The 22,051-nt window shown below is 38.2% G+C and overlaps 4 protein-coding genes across 5 annotated transcripts; 1 reads left to right on the top strand and 3 right to left on the bottom strand.

Annotated features, from left to right (window-relative positions):
• The first annotated feature begins 5,119 nt into the window (after positions 1-5,119).
• Positions 5,120-7,063, top strand: LOC103405142 (oxygen-evolving enhancer protein 2, chloroplastic-like). Its single transcript, XM_008344108.4, has 4 exons — positions 5,120-5,989; positions 6,174-6,406; positions 6,497-6,547; positions 6,671-7,063. Exons 1-4 carry the CDS (start codon positions 5,728-5,730, stop codon positions 6,929-6,931), a joined length of 807 nt encoding a protein of 268 aa, XP_008342330.1. The 5' UTR covers positions 5,120-5,727; the 3' UTR covers positions 6,932-7,063.
• Positions 7,064-7,547: 484 nt separating this feature from the next.
• On the bottom strand, positions 7,548-13,104 carry LOC103405143 (WD repeat-containing protein 26 homolog). 2 transcript variants are annotated; one of them, XM_008344110.4, is made up of 5 exons: positions 12,957-13,104; positions 10,845-11,725; positions 9,958-10,059; positions 8,542-9,171; positions 7,548-7,926 (listed from the first exon to the last, which is right to left on the bottom strand). In XM_008344110.4, exons 2-5 carry the CDS (start codon positions 11,631-11,633, stop codon positions 7,711-7,713), a joined length of 1,737 nt encoding a protein of 578 aa, XP_008342332.1. In that variant the 5' UTR covers positions 11,634-11,725; positions 12,957-13,104; the 3' UTR covers positions 7,548-7,710. The 2 variants fall into 2 exon arrangements, with proteins under 2 accessions (XP_008342332.1, XP_008342331.1); XM_008344109.4 differs by having other exon boundaries at positions 12,564-13,089.
• Positions 13,105-15,764: 2,660 nt separating this feature from the next.
• Positions 15,765-18,146, bottom strand: LOC103405284 (uncharacterized). The gene is made up of 4 exons (XM_070816358.1): positions 17,934-18,146; positions 17,450-17,850; positions 17,108-17,292; positions 15,765-15,955 (listed from the first exon to the last, which is right to left on the bottom strand). Exons 1-4 carry the CDS (start codon positions 18,144-18,146, stop codon positions 15,765-15,767), a joined length of 990 nt encoding a protein of 329 aa, XP_070672459.1.
• Positions 18,147-20,464: 2,318 nt separating this feature from the next.
• Positions 20,465-21,272, bottom strand: LOC139193365 (uncharacterized). The gene is made up of 2 exons (XM_070816359.1): positions 21,063-21,272; positions 20,465-20,962 (listed from the first exon to the last, which is right to left on the bottom strand). Exons 1-2 carry the CDS (start codon positions 21,270-21,272, stop codon positions 20,465-20,467), a joined length of 708 nt encoding a protein of 235 aa, XP_070672460.1.
• Between the last annotated feature and the right edge of the window lie 779 nt (positions 21,273-22,051).

Consider the following 22,051-nt stretch of genomic DNA (forward strand, 5'->3'; position numbering starts at 1 on the left):
TCCTCCTAACTTTATTATTTGTTTTCAAGTCGTAGACTATTGTGATACTTTTTTGAAGTGAGTTTATCGTGAGAATAAACTATCCACATAAAAATCTACGTTGTTTTCGAATTGAGTTTATTCATTGCTAATGCATTGACATCAGCGATTTGTATCAAGCCACGTAATATAACTTATTCAGATAAAGTTCATTAACCCTGTGTACATACGCTTGTCTTTAGCTTACAAGACTTACTGGGCCCTAATTAATCAATGTCTATATTATCTTGTACAATCTAATGATTCAAGAACTTAAACAAGTTTATTAAGCTTTATATGACATTGCTTATTAGAAAGTATTTGTGCTCATAAACACTGTTGCAAGAAGTGCTTATATTAAAAACACGTCAAATTATTATAAATTTTTAGGCACTTATTCATGAAGCATTTATACAATTTGCAAAATGATTTTAAGTTGTTTTTTTGTTTTTTTTGGTCAAAGTGCAACTTTTATTACAAACCAAAAGCAAACAAACATACAACAAAAGCCCAAAGCAAACACATGGACAAGCAAAAAGTGGGTCAAGTCAACACAAAGTACAACAGGGCCAACCAACCGTTGTAGCCCAAATACATAGACGGATTTACAAACTCTAGAAGCAACCACTGCAACCGTCTCCGCCGCAGCAACCTCGATCCATCCAATTCCTCCTCCACAGCCGAGTATCTTCTCTTTAGACGTAGCATCCTGCCTCGATCAGCTTTATGAGCACAGCCACAAAGTACGAATAGCTAGCAATAGCACAATGGAAGCCAGCTATCGAGATTAAGTTCGTGGAAGCCCACGAACAACGCTGCCGGTAAAGGCAGAGAAGCATGAGAAAGTGGTGGTGTTGGAAACACCCGAGCTGGTGAAGATGCAGGAGCTCTACACACGATCTCCACGATATTCATGGCTGAAAACCGGAATAAAGATGAACAAAGAAGAGGGACACCATCTGGGCAAGAGGGATAGAATAAATTTGGGTTAAAAATAGGTGGAGAGAATAGTAGAAGCAAAGAGCATAGAAGAGACAAAAAGAAAGAAGGAAATGGCGACCAACCCTAGCCACGGCTAGGGTCGGGGCCACTAGATGTTCTTGATTTTTGAAGACTCACACCAGAAGGTGAGAACTACTCTCAGTAGGAGAGAAGAACTCTCACTTGGAGAGAAAAGACCAGAAGGTGTCCGAAGTCCAGTCAAATATGATTTTAAGTTGTTTTGCTAAACGTATCAACAAGTGCTTTTAACTAGGGTTGGACTTGGCTAGTAACCGAGGCTGAGATGCTGAAACTAAAAACAAAGTCAACTCATTCGGTTGAACGCTTTTTATTGTGTTTAGTCATTCTTTGGGGACTTTTAGGTCAAGGTGAACTTGGTTTTTTGGGGTATCATTTTGCTTCCCCTAGTTCGATTTCGTACCAAGTTATGGAATATCTCGAAAGAATTAGCACGTCTTAGGTCAAACACAATAAGGCGTGGTGTGGAAGCTAGAAGTTTATCAATTTAGCATGAGAGAGAGAGAGAGAGAGAGAGAGAGAGAGAGAGAGAGTTTGCATGGTTGCATGATGTTCTAGGTTGGGTAATATGGGTTTCCTAGCATAATAAGAAGACTTCTAATGGCTAGGATGGTCATAGGAAGGTTAAGGAAAACACTAAGGTTGCAGAGGTGATCCTCGCCAAGGTTTAAGGCATTTTTGCCCTTAAGGAGTGAGTTTCCTAGCTTGATGTAGCACAATCTTTAATCTTCTCATAACATTCTATATTGTCTCTCTGGGTTCCCTTGAATTTGTCCATCTTTTAGGTTTCTGATCTCCCTTTTGTAGATGAATGATTCATTTCCAGGCTTCCTAAAAAATCTCTTGTTGATGCATAAAACCGGAGGGGTCTTAAAACAACCTAAATTCGACCGTGAATCTGCAAGAAAGTAAAGAACACAAGATGTATCGTGGTTCACCCCAATGTTGGGCTACGTCCACACTGATGTTGATATCGTTTCACTCTGAATGGTGAATATACAAGAAGGGTAGAGGCAGTGTGCTCTCTAGCCTATTTTCTGTGGCCTAAGCCTTGCCCTCAATCTTGGCCTAAAACTTGGCCTCTCCCAATTAGGAGAGTGAGGAGTCCTTTTATAGAATAAGGGCTCCTCACTTATTACATATTTGCCCCTTCATTTATTACATAATTACATTTGAGTCCCCCGAGTATTTATACAAGATCTAAATACGGAGGCCCTAAGTATGGTACAAACATCTCTAATTATGGCGAAGTCTTCCTTCCTCTTTCTCCTGGCGCAACTATGACCTTCCTTTTCGGTATAAGACAACTGAACACCGTTGTTCTCGTGAAGTCTGTGCTAGGCCTTCTTCTCGAGACGTTACTTCCATTAACGTGTCTCCTAACTTTCGTTCAGAGTTCTTATGCGTGAGCTAGGAAGGAAAGTCAGCATCTATCTTCATTAAATGCATGCTCTGCTTGCTTTCACATGAACTTAAGGCTTAGGATTTGGTCCCTTCCTAATAGGATTAGTTGGCTTGCTAAGGAAATTAGGTTCGTTCTCTTTCAAACTCACCCACATAGACTTCAAAGATTATCAGCTTGGATCTTTGGTTCCTAGCAGCCCAAAGTCTTCCATAATCTTGACTTCATAAACATCCACGTCACTATTCACTTGGCAAGCATTGGACATGTGACTTGACCTTATTTTAGCATGATAAGGCATGTCGTGATTTATGCAAACCTCTGGTTTAATTACGTAGCGTGGCATGGTTGTGGATATTTTCCTTTCTTGATTTTGTACCTTAGCATGTGTTTAGGCTTGGCTTAGAGCTTGTATAAATTGGGCTTTAAGACTTGATTGGGCTTGCATGTGACATTTTTGGGCCTAACAGTCATCAATTGACCAATTTCGAACAATTTGATAATTAAACAACTTTATATTTTGATAATTTTTTGCATAAATAATATTTTTACCGAATTTTGATCATAATTATAAAATTTTATTAATCGGCGACCAAATGTTTACATTAGGAATTCGTAGGATTCCAATTTTAATTGTTTCATTAAAGATGTGCATATTCAAGGTAGGTGGGCAACATAAAAGAACACGTTAAATCCCATACCTACCCTAATTTGAGGCAAGGCCTAGTGGTTAGTTATCCATTTTTAAGTTATTTGATTGGGCAAGCTGGAGGACTGTGACTTGAGGTAGCATCTAATATGTGGCAGAAAAATCATCCTTATCGTTCTGCTGGTTTCTTGATTTGGACAATTTGGACTCCTCTCATATCTTCCCCATTCTTCCTATATGTCGTGAATTTGATTACAGCACTTACAAGTACTTAACACTATCATCATTTAACGGTCAATTGTACGTCAAATATGCTATAGTGACTTTAAAAAACATGTATGACCATGTGAGACTACTCAATTGAAATGGAATTTCAAATATGAATTACATAATCAAGGGTTATTATCACTTAACCACCACAAGGTAGTTCAGTGGTCGTGGACGAATTTCAGGCCTGTATTTCACACGACACGTCCTGGGTTCGATTCTTGACGTTGGTGAATCGCATGATGGTGGCCAGGGGAGGCTAAAATGCCTCTCTAAATCTTTCTAGCTCCCGAATAGGTAGATTACCATGATGAAACCACCAGCAAGTCCTTTTTTAGAAAGAAAAAAAAAGGTTATTATCACTTAAATTGTAAGGAAAACTAAGGAAAAATCCAAAAAAAAAAAATGTTTTAATGAAAAATGACAAATAAAGGTGCAATGAATAGTACTAGGGAAATGTAAAATTGTGATTTTTCGTTAAAAGTGAATAGTACCGGAAGTATTTTATTAAAACTCCTTTAATTGTAACCCCAGAATGATCATTGAAATTTGAAATCATGACAATGATGTTCACAACAGGCATATGGAACTAACTAAAGGAACATGAGATCCACGTGAATATATTGTGGAAAATAAATAAAATGGTTTTGGATGGTGTACAATAGACAAGTGTGGATTTCACTACTACGAGCATCTTCAATGTGAGTTTTTATTAAGAATTCTCACCACTAATTTTGAGGACTCATTTAGAGACTTTAAGAGAATATTCGGATCTCTAAAGAAATATTGTATGCAATGGAAGGTCAATAATGTATAATCCCTAAATGTAGGGCCTAAATATTAAAAAATCATTGTGCCTTTAATAAGAGTATTCGGGCCATTGATAAAAACTAAAAATCTATCTCGACCGTTGATTTCTCAACGGCTCAAAAAAAAAAAAAAAAAAAGATGCAGGAACGGCTATGAGCATCCACATGTATGGGTTCAAAAAACAAGAAAAAAAAAACAAAAAAAGAAGCTGATGTGTAGTATTCACACGTGGGTGGGGTTTGTTTCTCACTTAAAATCAACAGTGGGGCCCACTATTTAAGTCCTTATAAACAGCTTCACATTTGAGGGTTATTTGAGGTATTTGGCGATTTTCTATATATTGAGATACTTTGAGGTCTTCTATTCTGACCCATTGGAAGCCTTTTGTCCCTACATTTATGGACAATATAGTTGTAGGGACTCCATTTAGCGTCCCCATTGGAGATGCCTTAAGTGGGTCTGATCCAGCATCGAATTGTTTTAACTTAACCTCCTAACTTTATTACTTTGAGTGAAATTAGACCGATACTAATTTTAGGTGAAGTTTTATCTCAAAAAGTTCGGAGTTATTAGGAATGAGTCACTTACTTAACTTGTAGACTATTGTAATATTTTATCGAAGTTAGTTCATTGTGAGAATAAACTATAAAATCTACATCATTTTCAAACTAAGTTTATTCATTGCTACTACATCCACATCAGCGACTTGTATGGAACCACACAGTCGTAACACAATATAACTTATTCAGATAAAGTTCACTAATCGTGTGTACTTGCCTCTTGCCTCTAGCTTTCAAGACTTATCGGGTCCTTATTAATCAATATCTATATTATCTTGTACAATTTAGCGATTCAAGAACTTAACCAAGTTTATTGTTGACAAAAAAACAAAGAAAAGAAAATAACTTAACCAGGTTTATTAAGATTCATATGACATTTCTTATGAGAAAGTATTTGTGCTCATAAACTCTTTTTTCAAGAAGTGCTTATGTACGTAAAATTAAGGCGCTTGTTCATAAAGCATTTATACAACTAGCGAAATGCTTTAAAGTTGTTTTGCTAAACGTATCAAGAAGCGCCTTTAACTAGGGCTGGACTTGGCCAATAATCGAGCCCGAGACGCCGAAGCTGAAAACGAAGCCTTCGGTTGAGCCATTTTTATGCCAACACCACCCCGCAACCAAACCAAACCAAACCGATCACGTTGAACAGCCAACTTCAACGGTGTAGTTCGGCCGGCCACTGGGCTTGGTGTTTAGAGGAGAGATTAAGGCCTTCAAAGGAAACCCAAAACTAAATAGGCCCATTCCTCCGAAGGGCATTCAAAGGCATGACTTGGAAACAAAATCATGTACAAAAGCAAGCCACGTGTCACCAATGAAAAACCCTACAACCTTATCCCACATCAAAATCTAATCTTCCAAGTCATCCAATTCCCTGATCCAATATCCAAAAATTAACCAACCATTTCCCTTCACATATCCAAAAACCCAATTTTCCTCGGCTCACATTTCTGCACCGCACCTTGAGACAATCACAAAGAGGAGTGAGAGTGAAGGAAATGGCCTCCACTGCATGCTTTTTGCACCACCATGCACTCACTACCGCCGCTTCTGCCCGGTCCTCGTCGTCGTCGCAGCGCCAAGTGGTGAACATCAACAAGCACAACCAGGTTGTGATCTGCCGGGCCCAGAAGCAGGCCGCTGGCCAGGAAGAAGAGAGCGGTGCTAACGTCTCGCGGCGGTTGGCTCTCACAGTCCTCATCGGTGCTGCAGCCCTTGGCTCCAAGGTCTCCCCTGCTGATGCAGCTTATGGCGAATCAGGTACACACGCACTCACTCGAACTTACGAAATGTTCTCTTGTCAGACTGTCTAGTTAATATACGAGATGTTCTCTCATCAGACAGTCTTGCCAACACGAACAATAATAATAACATAATCCGGTCCGTGTAATGTGTTCGTTCTTGATCGAAGTGACTTATAATTATTGACTAAATGCACACGCAGCCAATGTGTTTGGAAAGCCCAAGTCGAACACAGACTTCTTGCCATACGTTGGAAAGGGATTCAAGCTATCCATTCCTGCAAAATGGAACCCTAGCAAAGAGGTTGAGTACCCCGGTCAAGTTCTTAGGTACGAGGACAACTTCGACACCACGACCAACGTGGCCGTAACAATCACCCCAACCGACAAGAAGTCCATCGGTGACTATGGCCCCCCCGAGGGATTCCTCACTCAGGTGTGCTACCTTCTCCTTTCCGATGACAGTGTGAAATATGTTCCTACCAATTTGCTTACAATTCATTTTTTTGATGTGGGTTTTTCCTAGGTGGACTACTTGCTAGGCAAACAAGCTTACTTTGGCAAGACTGATTCCGAGGTAATTCGTTGTGTAACACACCCACACACATTCCCAAATTTGTTCCCAAGTTAACTCAATAGAAAAGCATAATGGTGGCAACTGTGTGAGTTGTTATGGAATTCGAGTTTGAATATGGTATAGGGTGGTTTCGACTCGGGCGCCGTGGCCACTGCCAACATATTGGAGAGTTCTAGCCAAGTGGTTGACGGAAAGCAGTACTACTATATATCTGTGTTGACAAGGACAGCAGACGGAGATGAAGGAGGCAAGCACCAGCTTATCACAGCCACCGTGAAAGACGGCAAGCTCTACATTCTAAAGGCTCAAGCCGGAGACAAGAGGTGGTTCAAGGGAGCAAGGAAGTTCGTCGAGAACACTGCATCTTCCTTCAGTGTTGCATAAGAACTTATCTGAGAGGGTTTGTATAATGTATATCACCTTAAGATTGTAAGTGCTTCAAAGTTGGTGATAATCGAGGAAATGGTTGAGCATGTATAATTGTTTCGTGGTATTAAAGGAAGGCCCAATTTTCTCTCTGCTTGCTTAATTCACAGAGATTACGACCTCTAACTCAAGCAGTTCAGAGCGTTTACCTCAAGCGTTATAGTACATTTGTTCGGTTCTATCGTTTGTATCATTATGAAACTTCATAATGGTATTGCATTTAAACACCAATTGCCATATGGAAACTTACACCATGGAAGAAGAATCTAAAGAGATTCAGAACAGTTCTGAATAAACCAGACAGCAATGCTTTTTCCTCTTAATGCATTAAGTAGGAAGCTTGCATCACAAGAATGCCCCAATCAATTAGGGTTTACCTCTACAGCCAAAAGTACAGGATTTATGATGAATGCAAGTCCTAACTAGCGTATGAAGTCAAATATTTTTCCATGGTATATATCTGATCAAAATCCCGACTACAGGGCACGCTACCGAAGAACGAGTGAGTAATTTGCCCAAGGCAATTTCTCATGCACAGAAGTTCGAAAATCGATTAAGAGAAAACGAATCAAGATAACAAAATGAAATAGTAAATTTATTAATACTTGCTGCACAATCCACATGCTTTGTTTGACGTGAATGTCTGATTTTTCGACGATGATAAAGGTATATACATAAAAGCAATGGTCAGAGAAAGAAATAATAACCAGAGATTAGCTTTTCAAAGTTTTTTTTTTTCATGTTCCTCCATTGCAATAATGGATGCCATTGCTGTGTGCACCCCTGTGTTTTACTGTTTGCTCGCTTAGGCCCCATATTCGAATTGTGCGGTCATCACTGGCAGAGGCGAACATGTGCGGATTTGCTGGATTCCAGCTGACACAATTAACAGCTCCAGAATGGCCCGGCAATGCCTCTATCAGCTCCCCTGAGCTTCTCTGCCATACATAAACCTGCAGATTGAAACCATCGATTAGCACTCTGAAAGGCAAATAATGAGTAATCTTCAAAGCATTTATGTACAATTCCTCATGTGATGTCCTCTTAATGCCGTTGGTCATGTTGACCTCACCGTACAGTGACAGTCCGAGATGATCCACAACATCTCGCAGTACGCAAAGGCATAAACGAACACATATCCAACAAAAAATAAAAAAATAAACAAATAAACGTCTGCTTTCTTAATTTAGCCTCCATGCCCTGGCACTGAGCAACTAAAGTGGTTCAACCCTCAATGTAAACAATACACACGAAAGTTAAAAAATAAACGAGAAGCCAGTCTCGTCTGTCATTAATGAAACTGCATCAACTAAACTACATTAACGATCATATCTTTTACCCACAAAACAGCAGGATAGAATACATATAACTAATAACGGTTTTAAACATGAACATGTATATGGCTCGTAAGTGATATGTCCAGACATGAACCTGATATTAATTATACGACATTGACGTTATTCAAAAAAAACAAAGCAAAAATAATGCTTCAGCATCATTCTTCTAGTTCTGCTTATAAAGTCTATACTAAAATCAAAGAGGGCTCAGGATGTAACAAAATTCTTTACCTGTGAATCCTCACTACCGCTAGCAACAAAAGCTTCTTCAAGTCCACCAAAACAAGACCTGATTACAAATCGGGTGCGTTTGTGACCTTTGTACTTAGCAACAGGCTTGATTTCACCTTCTATGTTCCAGAGATGGATTTCTTGGTTCAGAAGATTAACCAACAAGAACCTATTATCTCTTGATAATGAAAAAGATGTTATAGCTTGATTTTCTTCAATTAATGTCTCAACTTTGGCTTCCCGGTCAAGGAGTAATATAGCATTATCTCTACAAGTGCTTATAAGTTGCTTGCCATCAGTAGTTATTTCCAAATCAGAGATTCTTAAAGTTCGTTGGCCTTTCCAACACTCCAGCTCTTTCCCATCCAACTCCCACATGCAGATACTCTTGTCACTGACACCAGAGAATATACATTTCCCATCTGGAAACCATCCACAGGACACCAAACCAACACCAGGTTTCTCATAAACATGGAGACATTCACCAGAAGAAACATCCCAACGCCGGACAGCCTCCTCCACTCCACAGGTGAGGAGTTGATGGTCATCAGGACTCCATGAAACTGAGGAAACAGGTTTCTGGTGACCAGATAGTCTATGCTTTAAAGTAACCCCACCATTCACATCAACCTATACCCCAACAAGAAGAAGATTAGGGTAAACTTCTCAGATAATAGGATCAAAATAAAAGATGAAGAGAAAACGGTATAACGTTCAATAAGAATTACATGCAGAGTTACCAACCTCATTGTTATTTTCTTTTAAATGTTTTGTATTGCAAGTTGCAACAATATACAACATGCATATGTTAGCCTGGATTTGAGGTTCAGATAGAAATTGAGCATGCCAAGCTCAGCCAAGTACAGCCCATTCAACAGTACGGTGAAATTTGACCATATCTAATGTGTGTACCATATTATTTTCTTCTTTATGCAACTCAACATATCTATGGATCATACGTCATGTATTTATCCCAAATATACATATTCCAACCTCAAAGATTCTCCCAACCAAGATGAGGTTATGCAGGTTATAAACAGAAATAGTTGAACATACAAATCCTTATCTTACAGCCATTAATTGGAAAAGTGTCATCTAAGGCTGCAGATACACACACAATCAATAACAATGTTAGAAAAAAGGAAAGAAATGGTGAAATGAAAACCAATTATATCGCTTATGTTTCATGCACTTGCAAACAATTTAAGTCAGGGCACCACATAATGAGTATATATTTAATATTTCATGAAACAGAAAACAAGCATGCAACAGTGTGAAAAGAGATGGAAGGTCAACATGGAAACTACATGTGAAGAAGGAAGCAGCAGAGAGTGATCAATTTTCTACATAAAACAGCATTTATAGATGCGCGCAGACACAAGATTAAGAGCTAGTTCCATATGATATTAAAGTTACCTCCCATATGATTGCTGATTGATCACTTGATGATGAAGCTAAGTACTTCCCATTGTGTGAAAATTGCAGAAACCAGACTTCGTCTTTGTGTGCCTGTAATATCTGTAAAATCAAAAGTGATAAGAAAGTTATAGAATGAAATAAAAATAACCAATTTGTACAGCCTAATTCAGAGTAGCATGTATAAACGTAAGAGTGGGTAATCAAAAGCATATCTACAACAAAAGCATAACCGTGAGAGAGATTAATCTTCATTAACATAACAAGTCATGGAACCAGAAGATAGCAAAAATGTAGGCCAACAGAATAAAAAATCAAGTCAATAAAGATGGAATCAAACATCGATTAAGTGATGCCAGTTACAGAAGCACTTGATACATTGTAAAAAAAACCAGGGGTTGCACGTTCCCGTAAACTTTAAAGGTTGGAGAATGAAACTTGTGCTTTACAGTTTTACCCATGTGCCGATAGAATACACACACATTCTGGTATTGTACACCAATTTTATTCATGGATTATGAAATGCTAAGGATAATACCACATACTTTTTACTGACCCCTCCATTTACCATTTTGAGGTCATACTAATTGGAAGGACTAAAAGAACAAGACTGGAGAAGATTCCTCTAACTTATCAAACAGAAAGGCTAGTCGCTTCTCACGGTCGATAAACCCCTGATGAACCAAGACTGATTAAATCATCTTAGCTTACCCCAGATTGTGATCCATTCACTAATATTACTTAACTTCAAGATATTAAGATGAGATAACTCAGATCAAAATAAAGGAAGAACAAAATTTTCATACACCATATTATATATGACCAAATCAGTAAACTTGATAAGTACACAAAGCTATATTAAAGCTTCAACCAAGTCTTGTTCCAACCTGTAATGTTTGAGAAGGAATTTGCTCTTTCCCACACCGATGATCAGTGTACAATGACATTTCCTCGTTCAAGGTGTTGTGAAAACTGCAAGCATCACGTTGTAAGACAAGGGCCTGCTCAACCAAATGTTCCAACCGTCTGTCAAGTATCATAACTGTTGGGGGAAGCAGTTTCTGCAAGTCCTCCAGTAACTTTGACCGAGACTTGGCCCGCACAATGTTCTTACCAGGAGTCCCACCAAATGAAGGAGAAACTATGCAGGAAGAAAGCTCGCGAACTCTACTACCATTGATGCAGAGAGGCACAATCTCAGTCCTCAATGTCTTCAATGCATCCATGTCTTTTTCTTCATCTAGAAGTTCAAAGAACTTCTGCTCCAATATCATAAAGGAGGCTGATTTAGCAATGTTTTCATCAGATAGGCCAATTTTTTGCAATGTGTCGACACTTCCATCCCAGTTTCCATCCAGAATTTGCTGCATAAAGAGGTTTACCACAGAAGAATGCAACGGTATCCCAGACTCTTCTTCCAAATGAGCACCACTTTTCTTATAGCCAAGAGAATATAGCGCCTTAGCTATTAGTCGAACAAATTCCACCCTCTTAATAACTCCTTTTGAACCAACAACCTGTTCGTCCCCTTCAGATGGTAGGGGCCGAGCCATCAAGTCTCTTGAAGAGCCAGCTACAGGCTCTCCACAAGATGAACCGTTGGAAAGTCCTTTCAATTCTCCAGCGGATAACTTCATGCGTTTTGTTGCTGGTTCTTCATCTCCCACACCTCCCATGAAATGTGCACCTCAGCCCATATATTATTACGACGGTAGAGAACAAGAAGCAGGTATTTTCAAACAGCCAGTTGAAGACAAGAAACAAAATCCTGCATACAGTAAAAAATGGTAATGAACATCTAAAAGCTTCACCCCATCACTCACAGCATCAACATCTCTAAGATGAGTACACAAAAGAAAGAACCCAATCATACAAAATCTAAATTCTGAAATGTAACTTCATGTTATTGTTTCAGCCTTTCCCAACTAAATCATGATTGGATGAAGAATATCAATAATTCCGGTTTACACCACGGAAATTCATTCTGATTATCCAGTACATACACAAAAAGACAAAAAGAAATCAAATAGTAAATGATTAAGTTATGAGAAAGAAAATGCCCTTCTACATAGAGCATTAAAAGCCGCTTTACAAGATGAATTGTAACTAGAATCACTAAATATTTTACCGCCAATGACCAAAACTTTACGATTTCAGCAAGTCCATTCAATGACTTCAATGTTGAGTCAAAGATAAAAGCAAAGGAATCATAATTGACTGATCCACATTCTAAGATCGATAATGCACATTAATAATCAAACTATTGGTACCACGAATCGTGAAGAACTTAAAAACAACACACTAAACTGATGATATACCACTTAAGGAAACAGAATCAGTCCGATTACAATCCATAATATGCTCAAGAAAAGCTAACATTTACCAAGAAATGTAAAGACAATGTTTTCAACACCTAAAAAAATGACATCTTAGTGATAATAGATCAAAACCCACATCAGAAACAATCAAAATAGCAGAATCCTACTATCTTAGCAATCAAAACAAACCGAAACACGAAATCTGACATCGAAAATTGTGGATATGAAAAAACATATGAACACATAAGAACAAAAACCCATTAAGTTCAGCAAGAAATGAGAACCAACCAAGAGGATTAGAAGCCGTCACAAGAATAACCCAATTAAGAAGCACAAACAAAGCAAAATCCAAGATACCCAGAAACCGATTCGGGGTTTTGGAACCGATTCCGATCAAAAGAAGAAGAACCCAATACAGAAACGCCCTCAGAATTGAAGAAATCAATGATGGGTATGAGGAAGAACAGGAGAGCAAAGCATCCAAAACCAAGACTTGCTTTTCCCCAATTGTCGGCAGATTAAAAGTAATATAGGCGAGAAAGCAGCAGATTAAGGCGATAATTATGCCAAAATTATGTAAAAAAAGAAAGAGCAGATTGCAGATTACAATCAATGGCAAATGGGTTTATGGGATTTGGGGATTTTGAAGGGATGAATAAAGTATATAGATGTACCAGGTACCTTTGTCGTATAACACACTGAGAGTTTCTCTTTTGCGTGGAGGAAACCACCTCAATGGGGTTATATTTTAGAGAGAGAGAGAGAGAGAGATGAGTCTTGCAAGTTCTACTCTGCCTTCACAATCTTCACATTTAGAGGCTTTTCGGCCTAAACTGCAGATTTGATAATAGCTTGGCTGTCGACCACAGTTCAAATTTGGGCCAATGTCATTGTCATTTGCTGTAAGTTGGGCTGGGCTTTCATGTTAACATATCTTTTTTTTTTAAACTTTAACGAAAAACTCCGGGTACTATTTATTTTAATAAAAAACCACATTTTTACACTAAAAATTTAATCTTGGTATTATTCATTTTATCTTTTATTTTGTCATTTTCGTTAAAACTCAAAGTTTTCAAATCATTTTCATTAGTTTTCTTTTTTCTTTTCCCACAATAAACTGACTTTATTAATAATTAAATACAAATTGATACATTAATCTCACTAAACTATATCATATTTGAACGCAATTGTATTTTTTTGGTAGATCAAAAGGTGATATACAGAAGTTACTAGACAACTAAACACTATAGTCTAATAAGCGATTTTAAGTTCGACTCAAGGAATGACGACTTCAATACTCGACTATTATGATTGTCCCATTATATATACATTCACAAAAATCTTCATACCGATTCTATTGCAGAATGTAAAGTCCTGCATCAAAAATCAACTTAATTAGTAATGAACCGTTGGACGATAAAACTTCAACATGAGAAACTAAAGTAATAAATGTTGGAAACTGGAATTATCTTAAACGTAAAAGGATGCTTGAACAAAAGTATTTCACAGTGCTTGAATACTGCAATTTTTCTCTTCTCATATATCTGAAAACAAAGCTTACAACTGAAATAGAAAATAACAATCTCCACGATAACCACTAGCACAACATGTGCAGATTTTGTGGAGTTCAACTACCTTAAGCAAAGGAAGCACATTTGAACGTGGTGAACAAACTCAACCACAACTCCTACAATCTAGGACTCCAACTTGACTTGGACTCTACATTGCCATGTCAGCTTTATTTAATTAAAAACTAATTAAACATAACTAAATAACTTTCAACACCCTCCCTTAAACTGATTTTTACAAACAAACAAAAAAATAGTTTAAGGTTTCTCTACCATCACATAATCATCTTCTTGATCAATGCTTCGAAATGAACAAACTCCCAATGTGCTCCTCAACTTCTCGAATGCAGGCTGCTTTTAAAGGCTTAGTTAAGATGTCTGCAACCTGCTCCCATTCTTGCAATATTCCAGTTCAATCTTCCCATCTATGCACAGATCACGTAGAAAATGAAAACAAACATCAATGTGTTTACTTCTCCCATGCATGATTGGATTCCTTGATAGCTTGATAGTTGACATATTGTCGCAATAGATGGTCGTTGGTCTATTTTGAACATCACCAAGCATTTTTCTGAGCCACGTGGCTTGATAGGAGCTCGAAACTGCTACTACAAACTCAGCTTCTGTTGAGGAAAGTGTCACAATCTGTTGCATTTTTTAATACCACAATATTGTACCAGAGTTGAGCAGATGTGTGCCCAAAAGTGCTCTTACGATCATTTATATCACCTGCATAATCACTATCTGTGTACCCAACAAAACCAGAACCATCTTCCCTTTTATAAAGCACACCATAATCAATTGTCTTCTTTACATACCTGATAATTCTCTTTGTTCATTGAGATGCATTTTAGTTGGTTATTCCATATATCAGCTCACTATACTCATTGCATACATGATGTCAAGCCTTGTGGAGGTTAAGTACATGAGACTGCCAATGATTTGTTTGTAAAAAGTACCGTCAACCTTCTTCCCACCTTTGTCTTTGCATAACTTTAAACCAAGTTCAATTGGAGTCCCAAATGGCTTGCAATCATCCATCTAAAACCTTTTAAGAATGTCATGCGCATACTTTTTCTTGTAGATGAAATTACCAGCAGTAGTTTGAATGGCTTCCAATCCAATAAAATAGTGCATTAATCCCAGATCAATCATTTCAAACTCTTTCATCATAGACTTCTTAAATTCATCAAACATTTTAGCATCATTTTCAATGAATATTAAGTAATCAACATATAAGCACACCATGAGTAGTTTACCTTCTTCATTAGTCTTGACATAAAGAGTGTGCTCGAAGGGACATTTGTGAAATCCAAGCTTAGCAAAGTGGGCATCTATGCGACTGTACCAAGCTTGAGGTGCTTGTTTCAATCCATAGAGTGCTTTCTTCAATTTGAGCACTTTCTCTTCTTCTCTTTTTTTTCTCTCATAACTAGGTGGTTAATCAATGTACACCTCCTCTTGCAGGTTGCCATGTAAGAATGCCGACTTTATGTATAACTAAAAAATTGACCAGAAATTGAACTTTGTCATGCCTTGCAACTGGGGCAAACACATTTTTGTAATCAATGCCATGCTTTTGGTTGTAGCCTTTAGCTATGAAACGAGCTTTGTGCTTGTCAATTTCACATTTTTCGTTCAACTTTGTTCTAAACACCCATTTAACACCAATGGTTTTCTTTCCCCTTGGAAGATTAGTTAACTCCCAAGTTTGATTCTTCTCAGTAGGCTTGATTTCATTGTCCATTACTTCCCTCCATTTCTCCTATTTAACAGCATCATTATACGTGATTGGATCATTGTCTACAAATAATGCAAAGTGAGCATTTTCATCATCAGAACTTAAATAACTTACATTGTAATCCATCATCCATGCTGGCCTCTTCCTTGAGTTCTTATTTCTCAGATTGTATCCCTCTTCTTAAGATTGTTGAGATGACTGAACTTCAAGTTGAGATGGATGTTGGGCTTGAGTTTCAAGAGTTGCAACATCTTCCTTGTCTGAATCATCATCAACTGGAATTTGTTGTTGAGCCGATATGTTCTCAGACCAATTCCACATGGTGTCTTCATCAAATATTACATCCTTGCTTACCACTATCTTCTTTGTCACTGAAGTGTATAGTTTTTAAGACTTCACTTACACCAAGAAAAACACATTTTCCACTTTTGTCATCTAACTTCTTTCTTTTCTCATCAGGGATGTGTGCATATGTTATCCACCCAAACACCTTAAAGTGATCAACCGTAGGCTTTAATCCATTCCAAGCTTCTTGATGAGTCATATTCTTAACAGAAAATATGGGACTTCTGTTTAAAATATGAATTGACCATATCATAGCTTCAGGCTAAAACTTCTTGGGAATGCTTCATTTGACTAGCAAACTTCGAACCATGTTGAGAATGGTGCGATTCTTCCTTTCACTTACACTATTTTGTTGTGGTGTATAGGCAGTGGTCAGCTGTCTCTTGATGACTTTCTCTTTGCAAAATGCATCAAACTTCTTTGAATATTACTCTCCTCCATGGTCAGTTTTTAGTGTTTTAATCTTCTTGTCTGATTCATTTTCAACTAGAGTTTTTAAGCTTTTGAATACTTCAAATGTTTCTGATTTTTCCTGCAAGAAAAAGACTCATGTCTTCCAACTAAAATCATCAATAAAGGAGATGAAATAATTGTTGCTACCATTTGAGATGGGATTTATTGGTAGATTAGAGTGAACCATCTCCAGGATTGCTTGAGCCTTTGTTGCCTTGCCACTTGGAAAAAAGTCTCTTTGATGATTCCCAGTGATGCATTCTTCAGACACCTTTGATGGAGGAGTTATCTCAAGTACGCTAGTGACCATCCATTTTTTGGTGAAATGTTCTCATGCCTTTAAAGTTCAAATGGCCATATCTGTAGTGCCATCTCCACGGGTCATCTTCTTTGGCAAGCATGCAAACCTGCACAATCTTAATTTTCAAAGGAAACAATTTGTTGGAAGACATTTTTACAACAGTAATGGAGCCTTTTTTTGGATCGTACACTTCACACTCTCCTTTATAGATTGTAATCCTGTAACCTTTATCTTGTAATTGACCGGCACTCAGCAAATTTGTCTTCAAATCATGAATATAAAAAACATTTGAAATAGTTTTAATAAAGTCAATGTTTTATTTTGATTTGAATATCTCCTTTACCCATCATTTTCACTGTGGATTTGTCACCAAAAGTTACCACGATGTGAAAGCTTTCATCCAAATTAATAAAGGAAGACTTACATCTACTCATGTGATTGCTGCAACCCGTGTCCACATACCATGTCTCTTGATTAGTCTCTATCAATGCATGAAAAGCAATCAAAAGTGTCTCTTCCTCCTTTTTCTCCACAAAGTTTGACTTTTCTCCTTTTTCATTTGGTAACTTCATGTAGCACTCATTCTTGTAGTGGCCAAATTGTCCACTCCTATAACACTCCACTTTTGACTTATTAAAGTGGTATGCTCATTTTTCTTCAGAGTCGGCATCTTTTTTGAAAATACGAGGTGATTTGTTATCATCTCGATATCCAGATTGTCCACCACCCCGATGGCCTCGACCACCTCTTCTTCTACTTCATCCACCTTTTCCACGACCTCTTCCTCCTCGAGAACTTGATTACTAAGAAACAAGTGGAAGCTTTCAATGCTATTTGTTCTTCACTGGCAGTGGTGCGGTTAAGTCTTTGTTCATGCACTAACAAAGAGCTTTGTAGTTCATCAACTCGTAACTCAGCAACATCCTTTGCCTCTTCAATTGAATAGACAATGTAGTCAAATGTTGGAGTCAATGATCTCACAATATTCTCCACAACTTTGACTTCTTCCAGGGTGCCACAATTGGATCTCATCTTGCTTGCTATTCCCAGAGTTCTAGCAAAGAAATCAGTGATGGACTCACCTGATTTCATTTGTAGAGTTTCAAAGTCCCTTGTTAGAGTTTGAAGCACTACACGCTTCACCCTTTCTGACCCTTCATATTTCTTCTACAAAGAATCCCATATTTGTTTAGAGGTCTCATTCTAGAGTATAGTCTCCAAGATAGTGCCTGAAAAAGGTAGTTTTTCACCTTCAAGTCATTCAGCTTTTGTCCAGCAACCCTTTTTTGTTGTTCAGTTAACACAACTCCCTCTGCTGGGGCATCAATCCCTGATTCCACAAGATTCCAGTACTCATATGACTTGAGGAAATTCTCCATTAGCATGCTCCAATGGTCGTAGTGACCATCAAACCGTGGAATCGTTGGTTGAACAAAACTCTCAGTGGCTTTGTCAGTTACCATTGTTTCTTGCTGCTACAAGACACAATCTTTCACCCTTTTTCTCAAGTTTGTTCAGGCCTAGAAGGGGCTCTGATACTAGATGTTGGAAACTGGAATTATCTTAAACGTAAAAGGATGCCTGAAGAAAAGTATTTCACAATGCTTGAATACTGCACTTTTTCTCTTCTCATATATCTGAAAACAAAGCCTACAACTTAAATAGAAAATAACAATCTCTATGATAACCACTAACACAACATGTGCAGATTTTGTGGAGTTCAACTACCTTAAGCAACAGAAGCAAATTTGAATGTGGTGAACAGACTTAACCACAACTCCTACAATCTAGGACTTCAGCTTGGCTTGGACTCTACATTGCCATGTCAGCTTTATTTAATTAAAAACTAATTAAACATAACTAAATAACTTTCAACAATAAAACACAATATAACTTTCTCAATATGAGTTGTGGATTTCAACTATACGCTCGATGAGATTCATTCTTCATAATCACAATATACACGTCGTTAAAAACATATTTGCACATAAAATAACACGTTTGGATAAATTAGTCAACAATACTCTTATAAATAATGAGATTTTTTTTTTTTGGAAACTGGAATATCATAGCTAGGGCTAAGAAGCCAAACATACAGAAAGCTTAAACAAGGCAATTAGCAAGTAGTACAAAGGAAACAAGCTTTGCAGGGAGTTACAAGAAAGACTGACGCGGCACCGCATGCCAAGACGTCACCCCCCACAAAGCCATGAAAACCTAATGTGGACACGGCAAACCGTCGTTGTTTAGACAAAAACCAAAGAGGATGAGGGTCGGTCAACCCACAAAACATTGCACATCTCCTTCAACTTCTGCGACGCTAATAGATCTGCCTCCTTGTCGGCTGATCTTGGAATCCAATACCAGCAACAGGCCTGAAAGGAATCCCGAAAATTCTTTACTTTCGCCAAAATGGGATACGCCCTCCAGCTGCCATTATCCAAATTATCATTAAAACAAGAAATCGACTCCAGATAATCCGATTCCAAAATGATATAACGAAAATCTTGTGAGAAACCCAGGTCATAACCGTGCAAAAGAGTCGTTGCTTCAGCTTGACTAACACACATAGCCATAAAAGCCTGCCTACGAGCTGCCAAAAACTTCCCATCACTATCCCGCGCCACCAATCCACAAACCCCTTGCCCGAAGACGCAACCTGATTAGCGTCCACATTAATTTTTACATAATGAGCAAGTGGCAGGGACCATTGTGTTTCCATCTCCCCGACGATATGAGCTGATGCCCGCTAATCCTTGTCAAATCGATGTGCCTCAAAAAACGCTCCCACAATATTATTTACAACAAAAATTATATGAGCTAGGTTAATAGTGGTATGATTAAAGAGGAAATTGCACATGGCCTTCCATATATTCCAGCATGTGAAAACAACATAGGGCATGAGCCATTGCCTATCCTGGGCAGCCCAACTATCTGAACTGATAAGTGCTTCAAATCAGTGCCTCTAAGATGAAACAGCAACCCTGTCAACCCTATAATTAAGTGCGCCCCCAAACCAAGAGCTTCCACTCAAGGACATTGGAGGAGAAGATGTTTAATGGCTTCATCATTAGCATGACTAGATAGGGCACAACGACGAGTGGGCTAATTTCCTCCGAAACAAATTAGCCATTCTGGGTAGGGCACCATGTATAGACTTCCACACGAAGTGCCTAAGTTTTGGGGGAGTGTTCAACTTCCAAATAGTTTTCCAAACATGAAGAGAGACATAGCTACCATGTGAGATAGGCAAGCCCGCAAGATTAGTCGCCCTTGAATGCTCACAATGGTAACCCGACTTCACCGTAAATCTTCCACGTTTATCATAAGGCCAAACCAGCTTATCTGATTCGGACAAATCCCAAATCTCTATGTCACGAATGGCAACCATCTCTTCTTGAGAAATAAAACCCAACATGAAGTCAATGTCCCATGATTTGGTAATTGTACAGATTAATGTCCCAACGCGGGTATTCCTCGACACCGGAACTCCACCCCTCGGTAACATATGTCCCTCAGGAAGAGAAGGTAGCCATTTATCAACCCAAACTAGAACATCTCTTCCTCTCATGATCCGCCAATGCGTACCGCCCAACAACATATCACGACCCACCAACAAACTAGACCACAACCAAGACACATGACTACCCCTTTTAACATCAAGGAAAGAACAATGGGGAAAATATTTGGCCTTTAAGACTCTAGCCCAAAGGGATGTAGGATGATGGATGATACGCCAACACTGCTTAGTTAGAAGAGCATTATTAAACTCTTCGAAATTTCATAAGCCCAAACCTCCCTGATTCTTTGAAAGACCAAGAGTTTTCTTCCCCACCCAATGAATATTCAACTCCCTACTAGCCTTCTCCCACCAAAAAGCAGAAATCAAAGCATCCAATTCATTACAAACCACCACAGGAAATTTAAATAAATTCATCGAGTAGGCTGGTATGGCTTGCACCACTGCTTTAATCAAAACCTCATCCTCGGGCTGAGATAATGTACATCTTTTCCACCCCTGAAGTTTCCCCATAATTCTATCATTGATATAAGCCAACCCTTGCCGCTTAGAACGTCCCCAAACTGCAGGAACCCCCAAATAGGTATTAGGATCAGATATAGAGTTCATATCAAAAATCGCCCCCAACTCCACCGAGGCATCCATGGAAATATTAGAACTGAAAAACAAATTAGATTTCTGAATGTTTACCGTTTGTCCAAATGCTGAGCAATATTCATTCAGGAGCTGAACAAGATTTGTACAATTTTTCTTATCAGCCTTAAAAAAGATTAGCGTATCGTCAGCAAAGAAAATGTGCATAATCCAAATATCTCTTATCCACTGCTGATTGGATCATACGAGATAACACCTCACTAACCAAAAGAAATAAGTAAAGGGTTAAAGGGTCTCCTTGCCGAATACCCCAATAGGGAGCAAACTTGTCTCCAGGTTGCCCATTGAGAATGACAGCGAAACTGACGGTACAAATACAACTCATAACAATCCTCCTCCACCCAATACTAAACCCCATTTTCTCCATTACAGCTTCAAGGAAGTCCCACTCTACCCGATCGTAGTCTTTGTGCATGTCCAGTTTTACACCAAGCTCAAACTTTCCTTTAGCTTTCCGAAGCTTAAGGAAATGAAATATCTTATGTGCTATTCCGATGCTATCTTGTATTTGTCAACCCGTCACAAACGCATTTTGCATAGGAGAGATCAGATTCGGCACTATAGGCTTTTAACCTGTTCGCCAATACTTTGGATGGAATTTTGTAGGAGAAGTTGCACAAACTGATCGGTCGGAACTGCGACACAATTGAACTTAAGAGCTCGGTAAAATGCAGCCTAAGCTAAAGTCATAGCCAAAATGAAGGGTTAGCGCAGCGCGCCTCCCGCTCTTGTAAATCAAAGCATAAAAAAAGTAGATGCCGAGCAAGGTATTAAATATCGATGATATCGGAAATATCGGCAGTCCAAAAATACGGAAATTTCGATGGAAATATCGGGATATTATTGATATCGATAAAAATTGAATAAAAACCACGGAAATTGTAAGAAAAACTTAGAAATTTTTATTGAAACTTTGCAGGATGTTTATTTAGTCAATTATCTATTAGTTTATCACAAAAAATTGGAAGGAAGTGCATTGCATGATAGATATAACTGATTTAAGTTGATTATATAGCGAGCTGACAAACATTGTGAGTGTAGAAAATATGTAGTAATTAATGAAAGAAGTTTAAACACATCATAATCATTTATATATAATGAATTAGTACAATATTTTACACTTTATACATTGTATGGTAAGATACATGAGTGACTTAGCAAGGTCTAAAATATTGATGATATCGGAAATATCGG

The sequence above is a fragment of the Malus domestica genome, chromosome 17 (genome assembly GCF_042453785.1).
Source record: "Malus domestica chromosome 17, GDT2T_hap1".
NCBI lineage: Eukaryota > Viridiplantae > Streptophyta > Magnoliopsida > Rosales > Rosaceae > Malus > Malus domestica.